A 24,659-nucleotide genomic window follows, 5' to 3' on the forward strand; every position below is an offset into this window, starting at 1 on the left:
GGCAAGAGGGTAAATTCGAACAACAAATAAAACGAAAAGAAGAGAAAAAATTAAAAATATAGTAACACGTTTTACGAATGGTAGCCGACGCCGTTGTGGTCGTATGTTTACTGTTTGACTTGTAAATTGTTACTAGCAAGTGACACGCGTTTGTTACAACATTAGCAACGTAGAGCGAGTTGTGCACTTTGGTTTTTTTTTTATTTTATTTCCCAGTCTACGGCCGCTTACCTTGATCCCGAAAATCGTGACGATTGATTTGCATTGCGACCGGCACCTAATCCCAATGTGTTGTTGTTGTTCATAATGTGATGCATGCCAGCCATGCCACTAGGAACGCCGCCTGGTGGGCCACCACCGCCACCCATGCCTGCAGCCATGGCGGCAGCATGTTGATGCATGTGTTGCGGACCAAATGTGTTCGTTGCATTGGCATTGTAATAATTGTAGCGACGTCTACCCATCTCCGGTGAGGTCACGGGGCTTTCGGTGCTGGTCATGGGCTTTAGCATACGTTTCAAAGTGCTGGTATCGACATTCATGTCCTCGGTGCTTTTAGTTTTGCGTCTGGTATTGTTGTTAATTATGTTGTGCTGGTGTTGGTGCTGGTGTTGGTGCGGGTGCTGGTGCTGATGCATATCGTGCCCATGTGGATCGCGTGCCTGCAATGAAAGAAAAAATAGCGGAAAAACACATATAAATATATTAGTGAGGAATTGGTGGCTGAGGTTTATGTCACCAAAAGTAAAGGAAAATATACATTTCCTTTTCCATACGCAACAACATGCCTATGTAAGCTATGCGATATTTACAATCTGTTGCATGTGCGAGACGTCCACAGTTATTTGTAACAATTAAGAGTTTACTGACCAATAAAAGTTAAATGACCAGTTGGAGTTAACGCAGAAAACATAGACCACCCTTACGGTGTCTATAAAGACTCCCTTTTGGGCGTATACAAAATACTCCCTCAGGTTGCCCATATAAACTCGCATCCACACGTCTATAAAGACCAACTTCAACGATTATATAAAAACTCCCTTCAGAGAGTCTATAATGGATCCCTTCAGAGAGTTTATAAAGACTCCCTTCAGTAACCTTTCTTTCAGAAAGAGTCTTTAGGAGCACCCTTTCTTTGAGAAAGGGTCTATAGAAGCATCCTTTCTTTGAGAAAGGGTCTATAGAAGCACCCTTTCTTTGAGAAAGGGTCTATAGAAGCACCCTTTCTTTGAGGAAGGGTCTATAGAAGCACCCTTTCTTTGAGAAAGGGTCTATAGAAGCACCCTTTCTTTGAGAAAGGGTCTATAGAAGCACCCTTTCTTTGAGAAAGGGTCTATAGAAGCACCCTTTCTTTGAGAAAGGGTCTATAGAAGCACCCTTTGTTTCAGAAAGGGTTTATAGAAGCACCCTTTGTTTCAGAAAGGGTCTAAAAAAGCACCCTTCGTTTCAGAAAGGGTCTATAGAAGCACCCTTTCCTTGAGAAAGGGTCTATAGAAGCACCCTTCGTTTCAGAAAGGGTCTATAGAAGCACCCTTCGTTTCAGAAAGGGTCTATAGAAGCACCCTTTCCTTGAGAAAGGGTCTATAGAAGCACCCTTCGTTTCAGAAAGGGTCTATAGAAGCACCCTTCGTTTCAGAAAGGGTCTATAGAAGCACCCTTCGTTTCAGAAAGGGTCTATAGAAGCACCCTTTCCTTGAGAAAGGGTCTATAGAAGCACCATTTCCTTGAGAAAGGGTCTATAGAAGCACCCTTTCTTTGAGAAAGGGTCTATAGAAGCACCCTTTCTTTGAGAAAGGGTCAATAAAAGCACCCTTTCTTTGAGAAAGGGTCAATAAAAGCACCCCTTCTTTGAGAAAGGGTCAATAGAAGCACCCCTTATTTGAGAAGGGGTCTATAGAAGCACATTTTCTTTGAGAAAGGGTCTATAGAAGCACCCTTTCATTAAGAAAGGGTCTATAGAAGCACCCTTTCATTGAGAAAGGGTCTATAGAAGCACCCTTTCTTTGAGAAAGGGTCTATAGAAGCACCCTTTCTTTGAGAAAGGGTCTATAGAAGCACCCTTTCTTTGAGAAAGGGTCTATAGAAGCACCCTTTCTTTGAGAAAGGGTCTATAGAAGCACCCTTTCTTTGAGAAAGGGTCTATAGAAGCACCCTTTCTTTGAGAAAGGGTCTATAGAAGCACCCTTTCTTTGAGAAAGGGTCTATAGAAGCACCCTTTCTTTGAGAAAGGGTCTATAGAAGCACCCTTTCTTTGAGAAAGGGTCTATAGAAGCACCCTTTCTTTGAGAAAGGGTCTATAGAAGCACCCTTTCTTTGAGAAAGGGTCTATAGAAGCACCCTTTCTTTGAGAAAGGGTCTATAGAAGCACCCATTCTTTGAGAAAGGGTCTATAGAAGCACCCTTTCATTGAGAAAGGGTCTATAGAAGCACCCTTTCATTGAGAAAGGGTCTATAGAAGCACCCTTTCTTTGAGAAAGGGTCTATAGAAGCACCCTTTCTTTGAGAAAGGGTCTATAGAAGCACCCTTTCTTTGAGAAAGGGTCTATAGAAGCACCCTTTCTTTGAGAAAGGGTCTATAGAAGCACCCTTCGTTTCAGAAAGGGTCTATAGAAGCACCCTTTCCTTGAGAAAGGGTCTATAGAAGCACCATTTCCTTGAGAAAGGGTCTATAGAAGCACCCTTTCTTTGAGAAAGGGTCTATAGAAGCACCCTTTCTTTGAGAAAGGGTCAATAAAAGCACCCTTTCTTTGAGAAAGGGTCAATAAAAGCACCCCTTCTTTGAGAAAGGGTCAATAGAAGCACCCCTTATTTGAGAAGGGGTCTATAGAAGCACATTTTCTTTGAGAAAGGGTCTATAGAAGCACCCTTTCATTGAGAAAGGGTCTATAGAAGCACCCTTTCATTGAGAAAGGGTCTATAGAAGCACCCTTTCTTTGAGAAAGGGTCTATAGAAGCACCCTTTCTTTGAGAAAGGGTCTATAGAAGCACCCTTTCTTTGAGAAAGGGTCTATAGAAGCACCCTTTCTTTGAGAAAGGGTCTATAGAAGCACCCTTTCTTTGAGAAAGGGTCTATAGAAGCACCCTTTCTTTGAGAAAGGGTCTATAGAAGCACCCTTTCTTTGAGAAAGGGTCTATAGAAGCACCCTTTCTTTGAGAAAGGGTCTATAGAAGCACCCTTTCTTTGAGAAAGGGTCTATAGAAGCACCCTTTCTTTGAGAAAGGGTCTATAGAAGCACCCATTCTTTGAGAAAGGGTCTATAGAAGCACCCATTTTTTGAGAAAGGGTCTGTAGAAGCACCCTTTGTTTCAGAGAGGGTCTGTAGAAGCACCCTTTGTTTCAGAGAGGGTCTAAAGAAGCACCCTTTCTTTGAGAAAGGGTCTATAGAAGCACCCTTTCTTTGAGAAAGGGTCAATAAAAGCACCCCTTCTTTGAGAAAGGGTCAATTAAAGCACCCCTTCTTTGAGAAAGGGTCAATAGAAGCACCACTTATTTGAGAAAGGGTCTATAGAAGCACATTTTCTTTGAGAAAGGGTCTATGGAAGCACCCTTTCATTGAGAAAGGGTCAATAGAAGCACCCTTTCTTTGAGAAAGGGTCAATAGAAGCACCCTTTCTTTGAGAAAGGGTCTATAGAAGCACCCTTTCTTTGAGAAAGGGTCTATAGAAGCACCCTTTCATTGAGAAAGGGTCAATAGAAGCACCCTTTCTTTGAGAAAGGGTCTATAGAAGCACCCTTTCTTTGAGAAAGGGTCTATAGAAGCACCCTGTTTTGAGAAAGGTTCTATAGAAGCATCCTTTTTTTGAGAAAGGGTCTATAGAAGCACCCTTTCTTTGAGAAAGGGTCTATAGAAGCACCCTTTCTTTGAGAAACGGTCTATAGAAGCGCCCTTTCTTTGAGAAACGGTCTATAGAAGCGCCCTTTCTTTGAGAAACGGTCTCTAGAAGCACCCTTTCTTTGAGAAAGGGTCTATAGAAGCACCCTTTTTTGAGAAAGGGTCTGTAGAAGCACCCTTTGTTTCAGAGAGGGTCTATAGAAGCACCCTTTCTTTGAGAAAGGGTCTATAGAAGCACCCTTTTTTGAGAAAGGGTCTGTAGAAGCACCCTTTGTTTCAGAGAGGGTCTATAGAAGCACCCTTTCTTGAGAAAGGATCTATAGAAGCATCCTTTCTTTGAGAAAGGGTCTATAGAAGCACCCTTTCTTTGAGAAAGGGTCTATAGAAACACCCTTTCTTTGAGAAAGGGTCTATAGAAGCATCCTTTCATTGAGAAAGGGTCAATAGAAGCACCCTGTTTTGAGAAAGGTTCTATAGAAGCATCCTTTTTTTGAGAAAGGGTCTATAGAAGCACCCTTTCTTTGAGAAAGGGTCTATAGAAGCGCCCTTTCTTTGAGAAACGGTCTATAGAAGCGCCCTTTCTTTGAGAAACGGTCTTTAGAAGCACCGTTTCTTTGAGAAAGGATCTATAGAAGCACCCTTTTTTTGAGAAAGGGTCTTTGTTTCAGAAAGGGAAGCACCCTTTGTTTCAGAGAGGGTCTATAGAAGCACCCTTTCTTGAGAAAGGATCTATAGAACCACCCTTTCTTGAGAAAGGATCTATAGAAGCACCATTTCTTGAGAAAGGATCTATAGAAGCACCCTTTCTTGAGAAAGGATCTATAGAAGCACCCTTTCTTGAGAAAGGATCTATAGAAGCACCCTTTCTTGAGAAAGGATCTATAGAAGCACCCTTTCTTGAGAAAGGATCTATAGAAACATCCTTTCTTTGAGAAAGGGTCTATAGAAGCACCCTTTCTTTGAGAAAGGGTCTATAGAAGCACCCTTTCTTTGAGAAAGGGTCTATAGAAGCACCCTTTTTTTGAAAAAGGGTCTATAGAAGCACCCTCTCTTTGAGAAAGAGTCTATAGAAGCACGCTTTCTTTGAGAAAGGGTCTATAGAAGCACCCTCTTTTTGAGAAAGGGTCTGTAGAAGCACCCTTTGTTTCAGAGAGGGTCTATAGAAGCACCCTCTTTCCCCGCAAGGGTATTCTCTGAAGAGGATAACGGGAGTAACGACCCCGCGGACCCTAGTTTTGGCAGGTGTGGAGAGCGTACCAAAATGGTACAGGTGCTCTGTGAAACCCTGTGTCGGGGCGAATGAATACCGCCCACAATTAAGTATTCCACCATATGGGCACACCTCATGAGAGGTTTGGAAAGGAGGTGACGACTCCATGGTTTTCCCTAGTCAAAACCTACACAAAGAAGAAAACAAATCCCTGCCGAAAGGCATCAAGATCAAGCCAGCACGATCTTGATTATGGCATTACTGGACTACGATTTGGAATTGATGAACCCTGGGCTGACGGCTGTGGTATTCTGGAACCTGAGTATGTCGGGGTGAAACCTTACAGAAATGGCTTTCAGGCTAATGCCACAGCTGCCTCCGTCCCGTTAAAATCTGGCAAGTCTCAAAGTACGTTCAATGCTCGTCCCATTAAGTTGGCAGTGCAGGTTCGGATGTACATTCCCGATTAACACGGATCTGGCTCTGAACGGGAGATCTCATAAGGGTCTCCCGTCAACCCTCGCATGGACCTAGGAATAGGGACCCATGGGATCTTTACGTGACTACACATTTTACGAGCGGCGATAGCGGCTTTGAGTTGGGACCACGAAACCTAAAATGAACGAAGCAAATCAAGAAACAAGGAGAACAAATATAGAGGTTGAAGAAACCCCACTGGGAAGATGCTCGGGTCTACGAGTCGAAAACACGGGAGGTGTAAATTCCCCATTAGAAAGGAGTTCGGTGATTGTGATGGCGACACCGACTAATAATTCAGGCGAAGAAGCGCCTAAAAACAAAAGTCCTGGAAGTGAAAATCTAAGGAGGCTCGGAAGGAAAATAGCTCAGCTTGATGAATTTGTCAAATCGAAAAATAACATCCACAAAGATATCCAATCTATGATGAGAGAGATACAGGCAATATATTTAAAAGTAGCCGATGATATGAATAAGGAAGCTGAAATACGTCAAATGGGCCAGTTAGACAATAAGCAGACCCAAACCGAAGCATGGATTAAGCCTAAACAACCAGGAACCCCAACAACACCTGCGTTGAAAAGAGGCCCCAAGACCCAAAGCCCGAAGGAGAATAGGACAAAAAAGAAAAAAGAAGTAGTACCTAAAATTCAAGAGCCAGATTCTGTAAAGACAATAGAAGAGACAATCAACGAAAATGTGGGAAAATCCGATACCGTACAAAATGCGGCAGCATGGAATAAAGTTCAAACAAGATCTAGAAGGAAAAGGAAACCAAGTAAACCAGATGCTTTAATAATTAAAACATGTGGAGATTCCTCATATTCAGACATTCTGAAGCAAGTGAAAAGTGAAGCAAAGCTGGCTGCGTTAGGCAAAAATGTGAAGACAATTCGGAAGACAGAGAAGGGTGAGCTATTGTTAGAACTAAATAAACCAGCACACCAGAACACAAATGACTTTAGAGAAGCCATTGAAGAAGTCTTAGGCCCAACCGCTGAAGTTCGTGCCTTAACCCAGGAAGTACAACTGGAAATTAAAGATATAGATGGGGTGTCTAATAGAGATGATATTCTCCAGGCTATCAACGACGTTTCGGACGATTTTAAAGCATTGCAAGCATCTGCAATAAAATCACTACGAAAAGCATATAGAGGCACACAAACTGCTACAGTTTCCGTAAGCTCGTTGCTAGCGAATATTCTTTTAAAGAAAAGAATACTACGTATTGGATGGGCGGATTGTCGAATACGTGAAAAATTGACACCAATGAGGTGTTATAAATGTCTGGACTTTGGTCATACAGCAGTTAGATGTAAAAACCCGAACGACAACTCAGGTCGCTGCATTTGCTGTGGAGAAGCGGGTCACAAGGTTGCTAATTGTAAAAACCCCCCCAAGTGTATGCTATGCAATGAACCATCAACAGATCGTAGCCACATCACTGGGTCGACTGTGTGTCCGAAATACAAGGAAGCTCTACGCCAACTTAGAGGATCTTAATGAAATTTATACAATTAAATTTAAATCATTGTGAAGCTGCCCAAGATTTGAACAGACAGTTCGGGAACTAGAGGTCAATCTAGCAATTATCAGCGAGCCCTACAAGAACATAAGCTCAGCAAATTGGTTATGTGATAAGTCCGGCACAACCTCGATCTGGTCCTTAAACAAACCAATACAAAATGCTTTGAATTCTGCAACTGGTTTTGTCCGCGCTACTTTCGCCGGATTAACAGTCTACAGCTGCTACATACCACCAAGATATGATATTGAAGATTACAGAAGAATTGTAACTGACTTAACAAATGATGCCGCATCCAGAGGGTCCATTTTGATAGCGGGCGATTTTAATGCCTGGGCCACAGAGTGGGGTTGCCCTAGAACAAATGAAAGGGGCCGAATATTGTTAGAATCCTTTGCCCAATTAGATGTGGAAATTTTGAATTCGGGGAGTAATCCAACATTCAGTCGAAATGGTGGGAGTTCCATAATCGACATTGCGTTTGTCAGTACTAACATCTTCAATCAGTTTAACTGGCAAATCAGTGATATGTTCACTTATAATGATCATCAGGCTATAATCATTAATCGTAATGACGCGACAACAGTAAGAAGATCGGTTCGAACGCCCGAAATATCTGGTTGGAAAAAAGGCTCATTTGATAAAGACATATTTGCGCTATGTATGGAAGACACAGAACTGCAGGGAACCCCCGAAAATATGGCGGAAGAGCTTATTCTTCGAGCAACACAAGCATGCAACGCATCGATGAAAAAAAGGAAGAGGGGTGTCAACAAAGCCCCAGTATATTGGTGGAACGCTGAAATAGCTGAACTACGTAAAGAGTGTCTTCGTGCGAGAAGACGTTTTGTAAGAACTCGTGATAGAGAAGACAATGAAGCGTATAGACAGGTTCTCAAGATGAAGAAGAAAGCCCTCCAAAAAGCCATTCATGCAAGCAAAAGATCGTGTTTTCTCGCTATTTGCGATGATGTAGAATCCCAGCCGTTTGGACTCGCGTACAAGATTGTGACTAAAAAACTGAAATGCTTCGGCTCAAGTACACCTACGGATGCTAAAACATTAGATAACATTGTGAATCACCTTTTTCCTCACCAAGCTGTAACATCATGGGCAACTTTTGACCCTGGGGGACATTTTGCCCACCCCCCGGTTACACCAGCGGAGATAAATATTGCCGTCTCTAAATTCGATGACTCTAAAGCGCCTGGTCTCGATGGAATTCCCAACTACGTTCTAAAAGAGATTATAAGTTGCTGTGGAGAACAAATGCTTAAATTACTGAGCTCCTGCTTAGAATATGGATCCTTTCCATCGTTATGGAAAAGGCAAAGACTAGTCCTATTGCCCAAAAACGGCAAGCCCTTGGAAAATCCTTCATCATACCGCCCGCTATGTATGATAGATACATGCGGAAAACTCCTTGAGAGCATTATCCGCGACAGACTTGAAGAGTACATAGAACGTGCAAAGGGGTTATCTGAAAGCCAATTTGGCTTCAGAAAAAAAAGATCTACGATCGATGCAATAAAAATGGTAACAGATATCGCAAGGGAAGCAATAAATGGCCAAAGCTGGAAAAAAGAGTATTGTGTTGTCATAACACTAGATGTTAAAAATGCCTTTAACACAGCTAACTGGGAGAATATTATAAACGCTCTGAGACGGTTAAACGTCCCGGCATATCTTGTGGCTATACTCAAGGACTACTTCCGCAACAGAATACTAATATACCAAACTGAGGAGGGTTTAAAAGAATACCGAATATCAGGAGGAGTACCACAAGGATCTGTTCTTGGACCTCTTCTGTGGAACGTAATGTATGATGGTGTCTTAAAGCTAAAACTCCCGGAGAGAGCAAATATTATTGGATTTGCAGATGATATTGCGCTAGTTATAGTTGCAAAAACAACCGAAGAAGCAAAAAATGTCTCAGAAGTCAGCATACAGTTGGTTAAATCGTGGCTGTGTTCACAAGGCCTAGCATTAGCCGATCAAAAAACGGAAGCTGTATTAATTACAAGCCGCAGAACTGTAGAAAGGATAAATATTCAAATCGGAGAATGTACAATCACAACAGCGGAAAGCCTGAAATACCTAGGCGTTATTATAGACAATCGTTTATCTTTCAAGGAGCATTTGAATTACGTAAAGGCGAAAGCCGGAAACACTTGTAAAGCGCTGTGCCGTATAATGCCAAACACGAGAGGTCCGAGATACTTAAAGAGAAAAATTCTGGCAGGAGTTACCAAAAATATTATTCTTTATGCAGCACCAATATGGGCGAAATCCTTGAGGTATGCCACTTATTACGAAAAGATTGGTACAGTATACAGACTGGCAGCACTACGTGTATGCTGTGCATATAGGACTGTTTCTGACGATGCAGCCTATGTTATCGCAGCTATAATTCCCATAGATATTCTTGCAAGAGAATCAGAATACGTATACAACTCAAGAAGCTCACAGGAAATAGATAATGAATCCGACGTCGCAAGAAGACGTAGCATTACCGAATGGCAAAGTAGGTGGTCAGCATCTACAAAAGGCAGATGGACGTATTCTCTGATAAGAAATGTGGACACATGGTCAAATAGGCGACATGGAGATCTAAACTTCTATCTCACCCAATTTCTCTCCGGACATGGCTGTTTCAGGTCCTATTTATACCGTTTTGGACTTGACTGCTCCCCTGATTGTCCCTGCTGCGTGGAACATGTAGAAGACCCATACCACGTTTTCTTTCTGTGCCCGCGATTCAGTGAAGAGAGGACAAATGTAGAGCGGCAAGTTGGTAGTGAGATATGTGTAGAAAACATAATCGAAATTATGATGACGTCTCTAAGCAATTGGGAGTATGTATGTGAGTACGTAAAGACAATAATATTGGAATTAAGGAGGCAAGACGATATTCGAAGAAGAATAACAAATAGAAATGTTCTATAGAACATTCCCCCCTGCGACGAAATGCCTGTACGGCGGTACCGCAGGGATGGTGGATCAGAGTAAAGGGGTTATTTTAGCGTGTTAAAGTCTCGCACAACTGGCGAAATCATAAACCAGGTAGCCAGAGTCTTTCGATGATTTTTTCCCCGACCAAAAAAAAAAAAAAAAAAGAAGCACCCTCTTTTTGAGAAAGGGTCTGTAGAAGCACGCTTTGTTTCAGAGAGGGTCTATAGAAGCAACCTTTCTTTGAGAAAAGGTCTATAGAAGCAACCTTTCTTTGAGAAAAGGTCTATAGAAACACCCTTTCGGTGTGAAAGGGCCTATAGAAGCGCACCCCTTCTTTGAGAAAAGGTCTATAGAAACACCCTTTCTGTGTGAAAGGGCCTATAGAAGCACCCTTTCTGTGTGAAAGGGTCTATAGAAGCACCCTTTCTTTGAGAAAGGGTCTATAGAAGCACCCTTTCTTTGAGAAAGGGTCTATAGAAGCACCCTTTCTTTGAGAAAGGGTCTATAGAAGCACCCTTTCTTTGAGAAAGGGTCTATAGAAGCACCCTTTGTGTGAGAAAGGGTCTACGGAAACACCCTTTCTTTGAGAAAGGGTCTATAGAAGCACCCTTACTTTGAGAAAGGGTCTATAGAAGCACCCTTTCTTTGAGAAAGGGTCTATAGAAGCAACTTTTCTTTGAGAAAGGGTCTACAGCAGCTGCCTTTCTTTGAGAGAGGGTCTATAGAAGAACACTTACTTTGAGAAAGGGTCTAAAGAAGCACCCTTTCATTCAGAAAGGGTCTATCGAAGCACCATTTCTTTCAGAAACAACCAACCTTTTTATCAGAAAGGGTCTATAGAATCAACCTTCTTTTAGGAAGGGTCTATAGAACCAACCTTTCTACAAAATATTATCTATAGAAGCACCCTTTCTTTTAGAAAGGGCCTTTTCTTTCAGAAAGGGTCTATAGAAAGTCCCTTTCCCTTTCGCTCGTCTGTAGAACTCCCCTCAGCTCGTCTACAAAAACTGCCTTCATGTCGCTTGTCTAAGAAAATTCCCGTCAGCTTGTCTACCAGATTTCCTTTTAGCTCGTCTGTTAGCGCTCCTTCCGGTTGTCTATAAAGACTCCCTATTATAGCTTCCTTCAGTTCGACTACACAACTCTCTGCAGCTTGTCTATAAAGACTCGCCAGTGCTTGTCTATAAAGACTCCGTTCAGCGAGTCCATAAGAGTTTCTTTAGAGTCTATAAAGACTCTTTTCTTATCACATATAAAGACTCTATTCCCCTTAAAAATTGTGCTAAATTCCCTCCATCCTACTTACCATATCTTCATTATATTCCTTGGTTCTGGTACCAGTGGATTTTGTTGATGTTCCCACCGACTGATGCATTGGCCCACCGGCCTGAGTACCTTCGCTCTTTGGCATATCAACATCACTTTGGCCGGCCATGGCATCTTCGGGTCCGGCCTGGGAGCCAACGTGATTTTGGGTACAAATATCACCAGTACTAGCACCGGCACCTCCAGGTGCTGCTGCTCCAGCACAAACAGTTCCATTTGCGGTGGTGCTTGTGTCTTGAGGCTTAATTTGGCGTCCCAAGGTATCTGAAGATATGAAAATAAAAATTAATTTTAATACAATTTATTATTGCTTTTGTTGTTGCTTTTGTCGTTTGTTTCAACTTACCACCACCTGTGCTAAGTGTTTGACCGCCAGTACCGCCACTGGCAACATTGTCATACAGTGAAGTGCTACTTGTGGCATTTGTAACCCTTTGATGTGTTTGGCCATCGGCTTCAGAGGCAACCTTCGAGCCAACATTGCGTGGCAATGTAGATGAACCTGTCATAAGTTGCAAGTGGTTAGCAATGGAAAAAGAACTTTTGGTTTGTTTGTTGTGCCAATACTTACCCCTTACCCTGGGATCATTTCGCAAGCGTGCATACTGTTCGGCTGTCATGCATGTACATTGTGGCTCACTTCGAACACGGGATGGCGAGGCTGGTGTACTCAGCGGCTTTCGTTTGGCTTTCACTTTACTCTTGCCCGGCGGATCCAATTTCAGCGAATAACTCGAGGAGGCCTTTCGTGAAAATTTGAAAGAAGGCGACTGTAAAACGTCGCACTATCATTAGGTTAGTTGTATGGGATTAACAAGGTTCGGTGTGTGCGTTTCTTGATTTTTTTTTTTGCGTTTTGTATACTGTATACCGTTTTATTTAGTTTGCATTTTTATTTAGTTGTTGGTTTTACTTCGTTTGGATTTTTAGAATTTTGAGAATTTTTCCAATTTGTTGGTGCATGGAGAAAAGGAATTTAACCACAAAATCCTTACTAAAATTCTCATCGATCGTTCACAAATATCCAATTTGCCGGAAACCTCAAATCAAGAGAGGGTTAGTTTTTTGTTTGAATTGGCGTTTCCACAAACATGGGATATCTGTGTGTGTGTTTTAATTTCGATGGGATTTTAGGATTGATGCCCGTGCATATACAAATATTTAAATGGTGCAACGACGATTTTGAGAAAAATTGTGAATTTAAAAAATAAATGATATCTTATTATTTTTGAAAACTAAAAATATACCTAAAAATACCAACATAGGTCGTTTATAAAAATTCCCCTCAGGTGGTCTATAAGTTCATATTTATATTAGGTATTTTTCCTTGCGGCAATCCTACAATAGAAGCACACTTTGTTTCAGTCTTTAGTTCAGAAAGACCCACCCTTTGTTTCAGAAAGGGTCTATAGGAGCACCTTTTTTAAAAAGGGTCGATAGAAGCACCATTTGTTTCAGAAAGGGTGGATAGAAGTACCCCTTGTTTCAGACCCTTTCTGTTCCACAAACATCCCAGGCGGAAAAAGCGAGACTTCTCACATATCAATGAGTGCACCCCGATTCCTATTAGCTCAATGAAATGGTACCTACTGTTTACCTCCGAGTCTGAACGGCGTGTCCTAAAACACCACTTGTACCTAAGTTTTACATGGCGGAAATACTCAGGAAATGTCGCCAACATTACTGAGGGTTATTTCGTCACCAGTGAAAATTTGATGTTACCTAGCCGGGGAATCGAACCCACGACCTTCTGCGTGCAAGGCGAGTGTGCATACCATTGCACCACAGTGGTACCCATAAAGACTTTATACCTTCTATAAAGATTGTCTAAAAAAGTTTCTTCACCTCGTCATTGATTTTTTGTGGGAGGTAGTCGAAGGAGTGGACGGAAATGTTCCGTTCCGGTACTTGACCTAAATTTTAGAGAAATATTACATTGTGTAAAAGTTAGACCAATGTAAGTCACTGCTTTCGATAATTATCGTTAAGAAGGATTACACCTTTCTAAAGCTATCGTTGCCACCAGTCATTTTGTCAGTTTGTGATTCTTTGGAGCTTTCAGGTCATTATGTCAGGAAGTAGGATGTTGCTCAAGAAAAAAATATATCGTTGTGATCAGGACCACAAAAACTACCTTCGGTGAAAAACTGCAAGCCAAACATATGCGTAAATTTTAAACGTTTATGAGGGTAGTAACCGAGCTTTCGGGCCATTATATCAGGAAAGAAAAACATTCACACTACCTTTAGTGAAAATTTCAAACCGATTCTCGAACAGACTTTATACCGCACATAAGCGAATATCTTGCACTTGCACCAGTAGAAGTTGTCTTATTTTAACGTTCCTTGGCTTAAATCTAGTTTAGTAAAAACTCTCCGATTTTTTCGAAATTTTTTCCATAGGTAGATATTTTTACGCTGATTACGGGAATGTAAAATTTTCTTGGGGGACGGACCCGGTTACCCGGTTATTCGACCCGAAAGTCCGGGTACCCGGTACCCGATAGACCCGGTTCTACTGAACCGATTCTTACAAAATGGGTATCGTTGGAAAGCTTATGAAGTGGTCATATGATGGGGTTATCTCCAGGGGTTCAGAAGTTATAACCAAAATACCTCTTTTTGGACCCGGGTTTTTCCATAAAACCCTCAAAAAGTCGAAAAAGGGCCCATTATGGGTGCTCAATTAATTCACGTAATTTTATAGCTCATACTTCAACCTTTCCAAAATGGTGCCATTTGTTATAATACCTTCACTGGGTCCAGAGATATTGACCTTAGAATGAGAGAAAAATTTAAAATTTAGAAGAAAATGTTGTTCCCATTCCCTAGATTTGAACTTGTCCATAGGAGAAAGTCTTAAATCCCCGGCCGAAGGCCGGCTACTTAGAGAAAATTTATACTTTAAAAGAAAATGTTGTTCCCATTCCCTAGATTTGAACCTGTCCATAGGAGAAAGTCTTAAATCCCCGGCCGAAGGCCGGCTACTTAGAGAAAATTTATAATTTAAAAGAAAAAGTTGTTCCCATTCCCTAGATTTGAACCTGTCCATAGGAGAAAGTCTTAAATCCCCGGCCGAAGGCCGGCTACTTAGAGAAAATTTATAATTTAAAAGAAAATGTTGTTCCCATTCCCTAGATTTGAACCTGTCCATAGGAGAAAGTCTTAAATCCCCGGCCGAAGGCCGGCTATTTAGAGAAAATTTATAATTTAAAAGAAAATGTTGTTCCCATTCCCTAGATTTGAACCTGCCCATAGGAGAAAGTCTTAAATCCCCGGCCGAAGGCCGGTTACTTCGAAAAAAATTTACTTAAAAAAAGTGATGAATTTAGAAAAACTCTGGACCCAGTGAAGGTATTATAACAAATGGCACCATTTTGGAAAGGTTGAAGTATGAGCTATAAAATTACGTGAATTAATTGAGCACCCATAATGGGCCCTTTTTCGACTTTTTGAGGGTTTTATGGAAAAACCCGGGTCCAAAAAGAGGTATTTTGGTTATAACTTCTGAACCCCTGGAGATAACCCCATCATATGACCACTTCTTGGATAGGTAGTTTCATAAGCTTTCCAACGATACATTTTGTAAGAATCGGTTCAGTAGAACCGGGTCTATCGGGTACCGGGTACCCGGACTTTCGGGTCGAATAACCGGGTAACCGGGTCCGTCCCCCAAGAAAATTTTATATTCCCGTAATCAGCGTAAAAATACCTACCTCTGGAAAAAATTTCAAAAAAATCGGAGAGTTTTTACTAAACTAGATTTGTTCCCGTTCCTTAAACTGGATTGAAGCACAAAAGTCTCCAACTTTTGCTGAAAAGGTACCCGAAGAAATGGTACCCTCTTGTAACTGGATTTCAGTTTTGGAAGTCATTCCTTTCCATAGTTTCGTGCTCTCCAGCCATTTTAATTGCATACCCTAAGATTTTTAATTATTTTCGGTAATTATGCTAAGAAGCATGGTCTTGCTAATCAGAAGGGCTACTTTCGATGAAAATTTCCTCTAACAAACTGCACTTAAGCGAATATTAGCAAGGTAAATACCCGAAGGAATTGTCCGATATAGACCTTCTTGGAACTTGATGTACTTTAAAAAAAATACAAAAATTTTGGACCAACTCGGATAGCCAATTTCTAAGTTATCGTGCTCATCAGTAATTTTAGTTGGCGCAGTAAGGGTTTTCATTGCCTAAGCAAATATGGACATTCTTCCAAAAATTGTAATAATTGGAGTCTAAAATTAATTATTCGACGAGGCTAAATACATACATCGACATACGTACATAGATGAACGTGAAGATGGCTAACATAAATTAAACCTTGGCCATTTTAACAGAGGTCTAACCCATACAAGCCTAACTTGTCGGTAGACGACCTTCAAATGGTAATCTGTTAATCGAAAACCTTCGAAGGGTCTCCTAAAAACTGAAGACATTCAAACAATATTCTTTTTGGTCCTTCAAAAATATTTTTTTAATACTCTAGCCTTCAAAAATATTTTTTAAAAACTCCTAGTCCTCTTTGGTCCTTCGAACATTTTCTAATACTTCACGTTCTTTTGGATCCTTCAAAAATAGTTTTAAAAACTCCACGTGGTTCTGGGTCCTTCAAAAATATTTTTTAAACACTGCACGTTGTTTTGGGTCCTTCAAAAATGTTTTTTAATACTACACGTTCTTTTGGGTCATTTAAAATTTTTTAATACTACACGTTCTTTTGGGTCCTTCAAAAATATTTATTAAAAAATTCTTGTCCTTTTTGGTCCTTTAAAAATATTTTTTTTAAAAAACTCCAAATCCAAGGTCCTTAAAAATATATTTAAAAAAAAAATTAAAAATTTAAAAATAATTTTTAAAAAATCATCATCATTTTGTTCTTTCAAAAATAATTTTTAAAAAATCCACGGTCTTTCAAAAATGATTTTGATAAAATCCACGGTCTTTCAAAAATAATTTTTAAAAAATCCAGGGTCTTTCAAAAATAATTTTTAAAAAATCCACGGTCTTTCAAAAATAATTTTTAAAAAATCCACGGTCTTTCAAAAATTATTTTTAAAAAATCCACGGGCCTTCAAAAATATTTTTTAAATCCACGTCCTTTATGATCCTTTAAATATATTTAAAAAAAAAATCATGGTCCTTCAAAAACCATGTTTAAAAAATCCACGGTCCTTCAAAAATAATTTTTAAAAAATCCACATCCTTTTGTTCTTTCAAAGATAATTTTTAAAAAATCTGGTCTTTCAAAAACAATTTTTAAAAAATCCACAGTCTTTCAAAAATAATTTTTGAAAAATCCACGACCTTCCAAAACTAATTTTTAAAAATCCACGGTCTTTCAAAAATAATTTTTAAAAAATCCACGGTCTTTCGAAAATATTTTTTTAAAAAATTCACGGTATTAAAAAAAAAATAAAAAATCATCTGTCCTTCAAAACTAATTTTTAAGAAATCCACGTCCATTTTGGTCCTTCAAAAATATTTTTTATAAAATCCACGGTCCCTAAAAAATGTATTTTAAAAAATCCACGGGTCTTCAAAAATATTTTTTTTTAAATCCACGTCCTTTATGTTCCTTCAAATATATTTTTTAAAAAAATGCATGGTCCTTCAAAAAACCTTTGTGAAAAATCCACGGTCCTTCAAAAATAATTTTTAAAAAATCCACATCCTTTTGTTCTTTCAAAAATAATTTTTAAAAAATCCACGGTCCTTCAAAAATAATTTTTAAAAAATCCACGGTCCTTCAAAAATAATTTTTAAAAATCCATGTCCTTTTTGGTCTTTAAAAACATTTTTTAAAAATCCATGTCCTTTTTGGTCTTTAAAAACATTTTTTAAAAAATCCACAGTCTTTCAAAAATAATTTTAAAAAAATTAACGGTCTTTGAAAAATAATTTTTAAACAATCCACGGTCTTTCAAAAATAATAAAAATAAATAATAATTAAAAAATCCATGTCCTTTTTGGCCCTTCAAAAATATTTTTTTTTTAAATCCACGTCCTATTGGTCCTTCAAAAATGTTTTTTTTTAAATCCACATCCTTTTTGGTCCTTCAAAAATATATTTGAAAAAATGCACGTCGTTGTTGGTCCTTCAAAAATAATTCTTAAAAAATCCACGGCCCTTCAAAAATAATTTTTTAAAAAATCCACGTTAATTCAACAATAATTTTTAAAAAATCCACGGTATTTCAAAAATAATTTTTTAAAAAATCCACGTTAATTCAACAATAATTTTTAAAAAATCCACGGTATTTCAAAAATAATTTTTAAAAAAATCCAAGGTCTTTCGAAAACAATTTTTAAAAAATCCACAGTCTTCCAAAAAACAATTTTAAAAAAATCCACGGTCTTTCAAAAATAATTATTAAACAATCCACGGTCTTTCAAAAATAGTATCTAAAAAATCCATGTCCTTTTTGGTCCTTCAAAAATTTATTTTTTTAAATCCACGTCCTTTTTGGTCCTTCAAAAATGTTTTTTTAAATCCACATCCTTTTTGGTCCTTCAAAAATATATTTTAAAAAATCCACGTCGTTGTTGGTCCTTCAAAAATAATTCTTAAAAAATCCACGGCCCTTCAAAAATAGTTTTTTTTAAAAAATCCACGTTAATTAAAAAATATTTTTTAAAAAATCCACGGTAATTCAAAAATAATTTTTAAGAAAATCCAAGGTCTTTCAAAAACAATTTTTTTTAAATCCGCGGTCCTTCAAAAATATATTTTAAAAAATCCACGTCCTATTTGGTCATTCAAAAGTATTTTTTTTTAAACCCACGTCCTTGTTGGTCCTTCAAAAATACTTTTTTAAAAATCCAAGTGTTTTTTGTCATTCAAAAATATTTGTTTTAAAAAAAATCCGCGTGCTTCTTGGTCCTTCAAAAATATTTTTTTAAAACTCCACGTGTTTTTTGTCATTCAAAAATATTTGTTTTAAAAAAATTTGCGTGCTTCTTGGTCATTCAAAAATATTTTTTTTTAAATCCACGTCCTTTTTTGCCCTGCAAAAATATTTTCAAAAAGTTCAACACCTGTTTGGTCCTTCAAAAGTATTTTCAAAAAATCCACGTCCTTCTTCGTGCTTCAAAAATACTTTTTTAAAAAAATCCACGTCCTATTTAGTCCTTCAAAAATGTTTTTTTTTTTAATCCACCTCCTTTTTGGTATTTAAAAAATGTTTTTTTTTGGAACCCCGTCCTTTTTGGCCCCTCAAAAATATGTTTTAAAAAATCCACCTCCTTTTTGGTCCTTCAAAAATATTTTTACAAAAAATACACGTCCTGTTTGGTTCTTTAAAAATATTATTTTAAAAATCCACGTCCTATTTGGTCACTCAAAAAAATACTTTTTTTTTTAAAATCCACTTCGTTTTTGGTCCTTCAATAATATTTTCAAAAAGTTCACCTCCTGTTTTTCAAAAAATCCACTTCCTTTCGGGCCATTCAACAATTGTTTCCAAAAAAAATCACGTCCTTTCTGGTCCTTCAACAATATTTTTTTAAAAAATCCACGTCCTTCTACAGGTCTTCTACTGATTTAAAACGCTCGGGCCTTTTATGAATAGATAGTCTTCCAGAGGTCTTCAAAGGGCAGAAGACCCCCTAAATACCTCAGATCTTTTGGAGATTTTTGGAGATAAAATTTTCTTTCTATTATTAGATATAAAGAAGCAAATAGAAAATTTCCATTGAAAGTTGTTTCACTTTTGGGTGAGCCCACACGGCATTGGTCTTAATTTATCTCGCGGTGTTCCGTTTTTCTTTTTTCTTGGGTTCTTTGGCACACACACTTTTAGTGTCGCTTTTGACTACATGCCGTCACATTACGGTAGGGTAAGATTATGACCTAATATTATAAAGAAGGTATGCTATTTTGTAAAGTCGACTACAAACCTAATCTACCCGGGCCTAAGATAACTCTGTACTATTAACAATACATAGAAATAAAAAGAAATACAATTTAAAAAAATATTTTGTAAAATTTAAAAAAATTTTAAAATTGTTTACAAAATTTCTTTTCAACATTAAAGTGCACGAATACAAAATTAAGGTGAAGTTCTGATAGAATATAAAAAAACACATATTAATTCAAAATCTCTTAACCGATATATTAGCAAATTTTCTGTGTTTTTACTCTGACTTAAAGGCCGAATTATTTCAATGATCGTTAGAATCTTTTCAGGATTTTGTTTCGATGGATTTAATCAAATAATTTTCATTTAAATTTTGTTTTTTAGTTGTGATTAAATTTTGCACTCGGAACCTTGCCAATACTCGGTTAAAGCAAAGCAAACATGGAGGAAGCAGGAAAAGTAAGCGTAGAAGGGGGAAGTTAGAGATAGAAGATAAGACAGGTGGACGGACGACACTCGGGCTGTAATATCCTGGAGAGGCTGGACAGGTGATGTGGTGTGAGGCAGGCATTCCTTGCGTTGATGGGTTTTGATTGGTTGGTAGATTGCTTAACATTATTGTTGTTGGAGTTTAAGTTATTTAGTTTTGTTTAAATTTATTTTTTTATTTGTAGTTGGTGTTGTAGGTGTTTGTTGTTGTTTATTATTTTGAAAAATAGGGGAAAAATTGTTGGTGGTTGTAGGAAGTAATAGAAGAGTAATAATTGTTGTACTAGAAATAGTTGTTGTTGTTGTAGTAGTAATCTAATGTTGTTGTTCTTGTATAATTTACTACATTCTTGTAGATGTTCTTGATGTTGTTCTTGTTGTTGATTTGTTTTTGGTTTATTCCAAGTTGGCTTTGCTTTACCGTTTAGGTTAATACTTACACAGCATTCGCGAAATTGTTTAGCATCAATGGGTGATGTGAAATTTAAACCCCACGTATCATTTGTCATGGGATCTTTCCAATAGACAAAACATTCTGATGCCTGACCGATACGTGTACCTGGAAATTTCAATAAGGGTGTTAGTAATTATGGTTACTCATGTGGACGTAGAGAGCCTTCACCTGGTTGTACGAGTCTCACATCCAATATCTTATCCACTTGACTGTTGTAGGCCGTAATGTGAAACACACATTCGGGTGTATCTTGTATGCATGAGATATTAACAGGAACCAAATCTTCAGATACTTGCTGCCATTTAACTGTTCCAGCTCCACTGGCCGATACATGAAATACTTCTGCCCATAAACGGAATGAACTGAAAGGAGGGAAAACAATTGATAATTATGAACATTAATTAACATTGACATTACGAAGAAGAAAATGTCTGAGGACGAAAAGGCTTTTAGAAATGTTTAACCCTTCAAATGACAGTCTGCAGATAGACTCTCTAACCCCCAGTTTATGTATTTCGAAACGAAAATGTGTGCGCATGAAACACACCCAAACTTTAGTTTTTGAAATTTTATTGCCTTTGCTTTTACTTCAAAACAAAAAACAAATTTGAAAAACACACTCAAATTTAGTAGTCTTTCTTGCGCATTCATTTTCTTATCGACATACATGAACAGGCTGTTAGTATTTAAAATGTAAAACACTTACGAAAGACCAAGACCTAAAGGTGCTCTATAGATGGCAAACATCTCTCTAGACAAAAGACCTTCGGAGGATCTTTCTTGTATAGGAGGACTTATGTTGATACATCCCCTTATTGGTCTCTTTTATGGATATATGACCTTACAATGACCTTTTTATGTGCTTTCTAGGAATAAGATACCTGCAGATAACTGTTAAGGGTCTTTTATTGACAAAATAACTTGTATATGTATATTGTTCTTCTGTAGAAATAAGTCATCCTGAAGAATTTCTGTGGAATAAATGACCTTCTGAATGTCTTTTGTAGGTAAAATGTTCGAAGGGTCTTCTCCCAAGGGTCTTCGAACGACAGAAGATTCCCAAGCATCTTTTAAAGACTGAATACATTGTATACCTATTGTCTGTAGGCAAAAACAACTTTTTAAGCTTCATCTTTGGTAGAAAACCTTCTGCGGGTCTTCTGAAAGCAGAATATCTTCTATGGATAGAAGTCCTTCACAAGATCTTCTATGGATGGAACTCCTTCAAACGGTCTTATGATGAAAGAAGTCATTACGAATTTCAATGAATACATGGATCTACTGTAAGTAAACGATCCTCAAAAGGGGGGGTTGCACAGGGGGAACATTTTGCTTCTAAACTGCCGCCCTCAAAAACTAACTGACTTCTATATGTAGGCCTTTGGTAGAGTAAAGCCTTCAGAAGGACTAAGAAATTCTACTTACAAAATATTAATATTGCAGAAAGGATCTACAGAAGCACCCTTTCTTTTGGAAAGGGTCTATAGAAGCACCCTTTCTTTTGGAAAGGGTCTATAGAAGCACCCTTTCTTTTGGAAAGGGTCTATAGAAGCACCCTTTCTTTTGGAAAGGGTCTACAGAAGCACCCTTTCTTTTGGAAAGGGTCTATAGAAGCACCCTTTCTTTTGGAAAGGGTCTATAGAAGCACCCTTTCTTTTGGAAAGGGTCTATAGAAGCACCCTTTCTTTTGGAAAGGGTCTATAGAAGCACCCTTTCTTTTGGAAAGGGTCTATAGAAGCACCCTTTCTTTTGGAAAGGGTCTATAGAAGCACCCTTTCTTTTGGAAAGGGTCTATAGAAGCACCCTTTCTTTTGGAAAGGGTCTATAGAAGCACCCTTTCTTTTGGAAAGGGTCTATAGAAGCACCCTTTCTTTTGGAAAGGGTCTATAGAAGCACCCTTTCTTTTGGAAAGGGTCTATAGAAGCACCCTTTCTTTTGGAAAGGGTCTATAGAAGCACCCTTTCTTTTGGAAAGGGTCTATAGAAGCACCCTTTCTTTTGGAAAGGGTCTATAGAAGCACCCTTTCTTTTGGAAAGGGTCTATAGAAGCACCCTTTCTTTTGGAAAGGGTCTATAGAAGCACCCTTTCTTTTGGAAAGGGTCTATAGAAGCACCCTTTCTTTTGGAAAGGGTCTATAGAAGCACCCTTTCTTTTGGAAAGGGTCTATAGAAGCACCCTTTCTTTTGGAAAGGGTCTATAGAAGCACCCTTTCTTTTGGAAAGGGTCTATAGAAGCACCCTTTCTTTTGGAAAGGGTCTATAGAAGCACCCTTTCTTTTGGAAAGGGTCTATAGAAGCACCCTTTCTTTTGGAAAGGGTCTATAGAAGCACCGTTTCTTTTGGAAAGGGTCTATAGAAGCACCCTTTCTTTTGGAAAGGGTCTATAGAAGCACCCTTTCTTTTGGAAAGGGTCTATAGAAGCACCCTTTCTTTTGGAAAGGGTCTATAGAAGCACCCTTTCTTTTGGAAACGGTCTATAGAAGCACCCTTTCTTTTGGAAAGGGTCTATAGAAGCACCCTTTCTTTTGGAAAGGGTCTATAGAAGCACCCTTTCTTTTGGAAAGGGTCTATAGAAGCACCCTTTCTTTTGGAAAGGGTCTATAGAAGCACCCTTTCTTTTGGAAAGGGTCTATAGAAGCACCCTTTCTTTTGGAAAGGGTCTATAGGAGCACCCTTTCTTTTGGAAAGGGTCTATAGAAGCACACTTTCTTTTGGAAAGGGTCTATAGAAGCACCGTTTCTTTTGGAAAGGGTCTATAGAAGCACCCTTTCTTTTGGAAAGGGTCTATAGAAGCACCCTTTCTTTTGGAAAGGGTCTATAGAAGCACCCTTTTTTTTTGGAAAGGGTCTATAGAAGCACCCTTTCTTTTGGAAAGGGTCTATAGAAGCACCCTTTCTTTTGGAAAGGGTCTATAGAAGCACCCTTTCTTTTGGAAAGGGTCTATAGAAGCACCGTTTCTTTTGGAAAGGGTCTATAGAAGCACCGTTTCTTTTGGAAAGGGTCTATAGAAGCACCCTTTCTTTTGGAAAGGGTCTATAGAAGCACCGTTTCTTTTGGAAAGGGTCTATAGAAGCACCCTTTCTTTTGGAAAGGGTCTATAGAAGCACCCTTTCTTTTGGAAAGGGTCTATAGAAGCACCCTTTCTTTTGGAAAGGGTCTATAGAAGCACCTTTTCTTTTGGAAAGGGTCTATAGAAGCACCCTTTCTTTTGGAAAGGGTCTATAGAAGCACCCTTTCTTTTGGAAAGGGTCTATAGAAGCACCCTTTCTTTTGGAAAGGGTCTATAGAAGCACCCTTTCTTTTGGAAAGGGTCTATAGAAGCACCCTTTCTTTTGGAAAGGGTCTATAGGAGCACCCTTTCTTTTGGAAAGGGTCTATAGAAGCACACTTTCTTTTGGAAAGGGTCTATAGAAGCACCGTTTCTTTTGGAAAGGGTCTATAGAAGCACCGTTTCTTTTGGAAAGGGTCTATAGAAGCACCGTTTCTTTTGGAAAGGGTCTATAGAAGCACCCTTTCTTTTGGAAAGGGTCTATAGAAGCACCCTTTCTTTTGGAAAGGGTCTATAGAAGCACCCTTTCTTTTGGAAAGGGTCTATAGAAGCACCCTTTCTTTTGGAAAGGGTCTATAGAAGCACCCTTTCTTTTGGAAAGGGTCTATAGAAGCACCCTTTCTTTTGGAAAGGGTCTATAGAAGCACCCTTTCTTTTGAAAAGGGTCTATAGAAGCACCCTTTCTTTTGGAAAGGGTCTATAGAAGCACCCTTTCTTTTGGAAAGGGTCTATAGAAGCACCCTTTCTTTTGGAAAGGGTCTATAGAAGCACCCTTTCTTTTGGAAAGGGTCTATAGAAGCACCCTTTCTTTTGGAAAGGGTCTATAGAAGCACCCTTTCTTTTGGAAAGGGTCTATAGAAGCACCCTTTCTTTTGGAAAGGGTCTATAGAAGCACCCTTTCTTTTGGAAAGGGTCTATAGAAGCACCCTTTCTTTTGGAAAGGGTCTATAGAAGCACCCTTTCTTTTGGAAAGGGTCTATAGAAGCACCCTTTCTTTTGGAAAGGGTCTATAGAAGCACCCTTTCTTTTGGAAAGGGTCTATAGAAGCACCCTTTCTTTTGGAAAGGGTCTATAGAAGCACCCTTTCTTTTGGAAAGGGTCTATAGAAGCACCCTTTCTTTTGGAAAGGGTCTATAGAAGCACCCTTTCTTTTGGAAAGGGTCTATAGAAGCACCCTTTCTTTTGGAAAGGGTCTATAGAAGCACCCTTTCTTTTGGAAAGGGTCTATAGAAGCACCCTTTCTTTTGGAAAGGGTCTATAGAAGCACCCTTTCTTTTGGAAAGGGTCTATAGAAGCACCCTTTCTTTTGGAAAGGGTCTATAGAAGCACCCTTTCTTTCAGCAAGGGTCTATAGAAGCACCCTTTCTTTCAGCAAGGCTCCATAGGAGCACCCTTTCTTTCAGCAAGGCTCCATAGGAGCACCCTTTCTTTCAGCAAGGCTCCTAGAAGCACCCTTTCTTTCATCAAGGGTCTATAGAAGCACCCTTTTT

At 38.8% G+C, this 24,659-nt stretch overlaps 1 protein-coding gene across 16 annotated transcripts in view; it reads right to left on the reverse strand.

Moving 5' to 3' along the window:
• Nucleotides 1–24,659, reverse strand: part of LOC141403579 (protein still life, isoform SIF type 1-like) — a 392,764-nt gene that overhangs the window by 366,168 nt on the left and 1,937 nt on the right. For 9 of the 16 annotated variants that reach the window (XM_073986230.1, XM_073986228.1, XM_073986224.1 and 6 more), the window contains exons 2-7: nucleotides 20,290–20,483; nucleotides 20,108–20,226; nucleotides 11,895–12,108; nucleotides 11,670–11,825; nucleotides 11,304–11,587; nucleotides 232–662 (exon numbers count right to left, since the gene is read on the reverse strand). In XM_073986230.1, the coding sequence (XP_073842331.1) occupies nucleotides 232–662; nucleotides 11,304–11,587; nucleotides 11,670–11,825; nucleotides 11,895–12,108; nucleotides 20,108–20,226; nucleotides 20,290–20,483 (1,398 nt within the window). The remainder of the gene's footprint in view (nucleotides 1–231; nucleotides 663–11,303; nucleotides 11,588–11,669; nucleotides 11,826–11,894; nucleotides 12,109–20,107; nucleotides 20,227–20,289; nucleotides 20,484–24,659) is intronic. The other 7 variants (XM_073986226.1, XM_073986231.1, XM_073986218.1 and 4 more) reach the window with 2 other exon arrangements.

The sequence above is a fragment of the Musca autumnalis genome, unplaced genomic scaffold (assembly GCF_047663935.1).
Source record: "Musca autumnalis isolate F117 unplaced genomic scaffold, ASM4766393v1 scaffold_4, whole genome shotgun sequence".
In the NCBI taxonomy this organism is placed as follows: Eukaryota; Metazoa; Arthropoda; class Insecta; order Diptera; family Muscidae; genus Musca; species Musca autumnalis.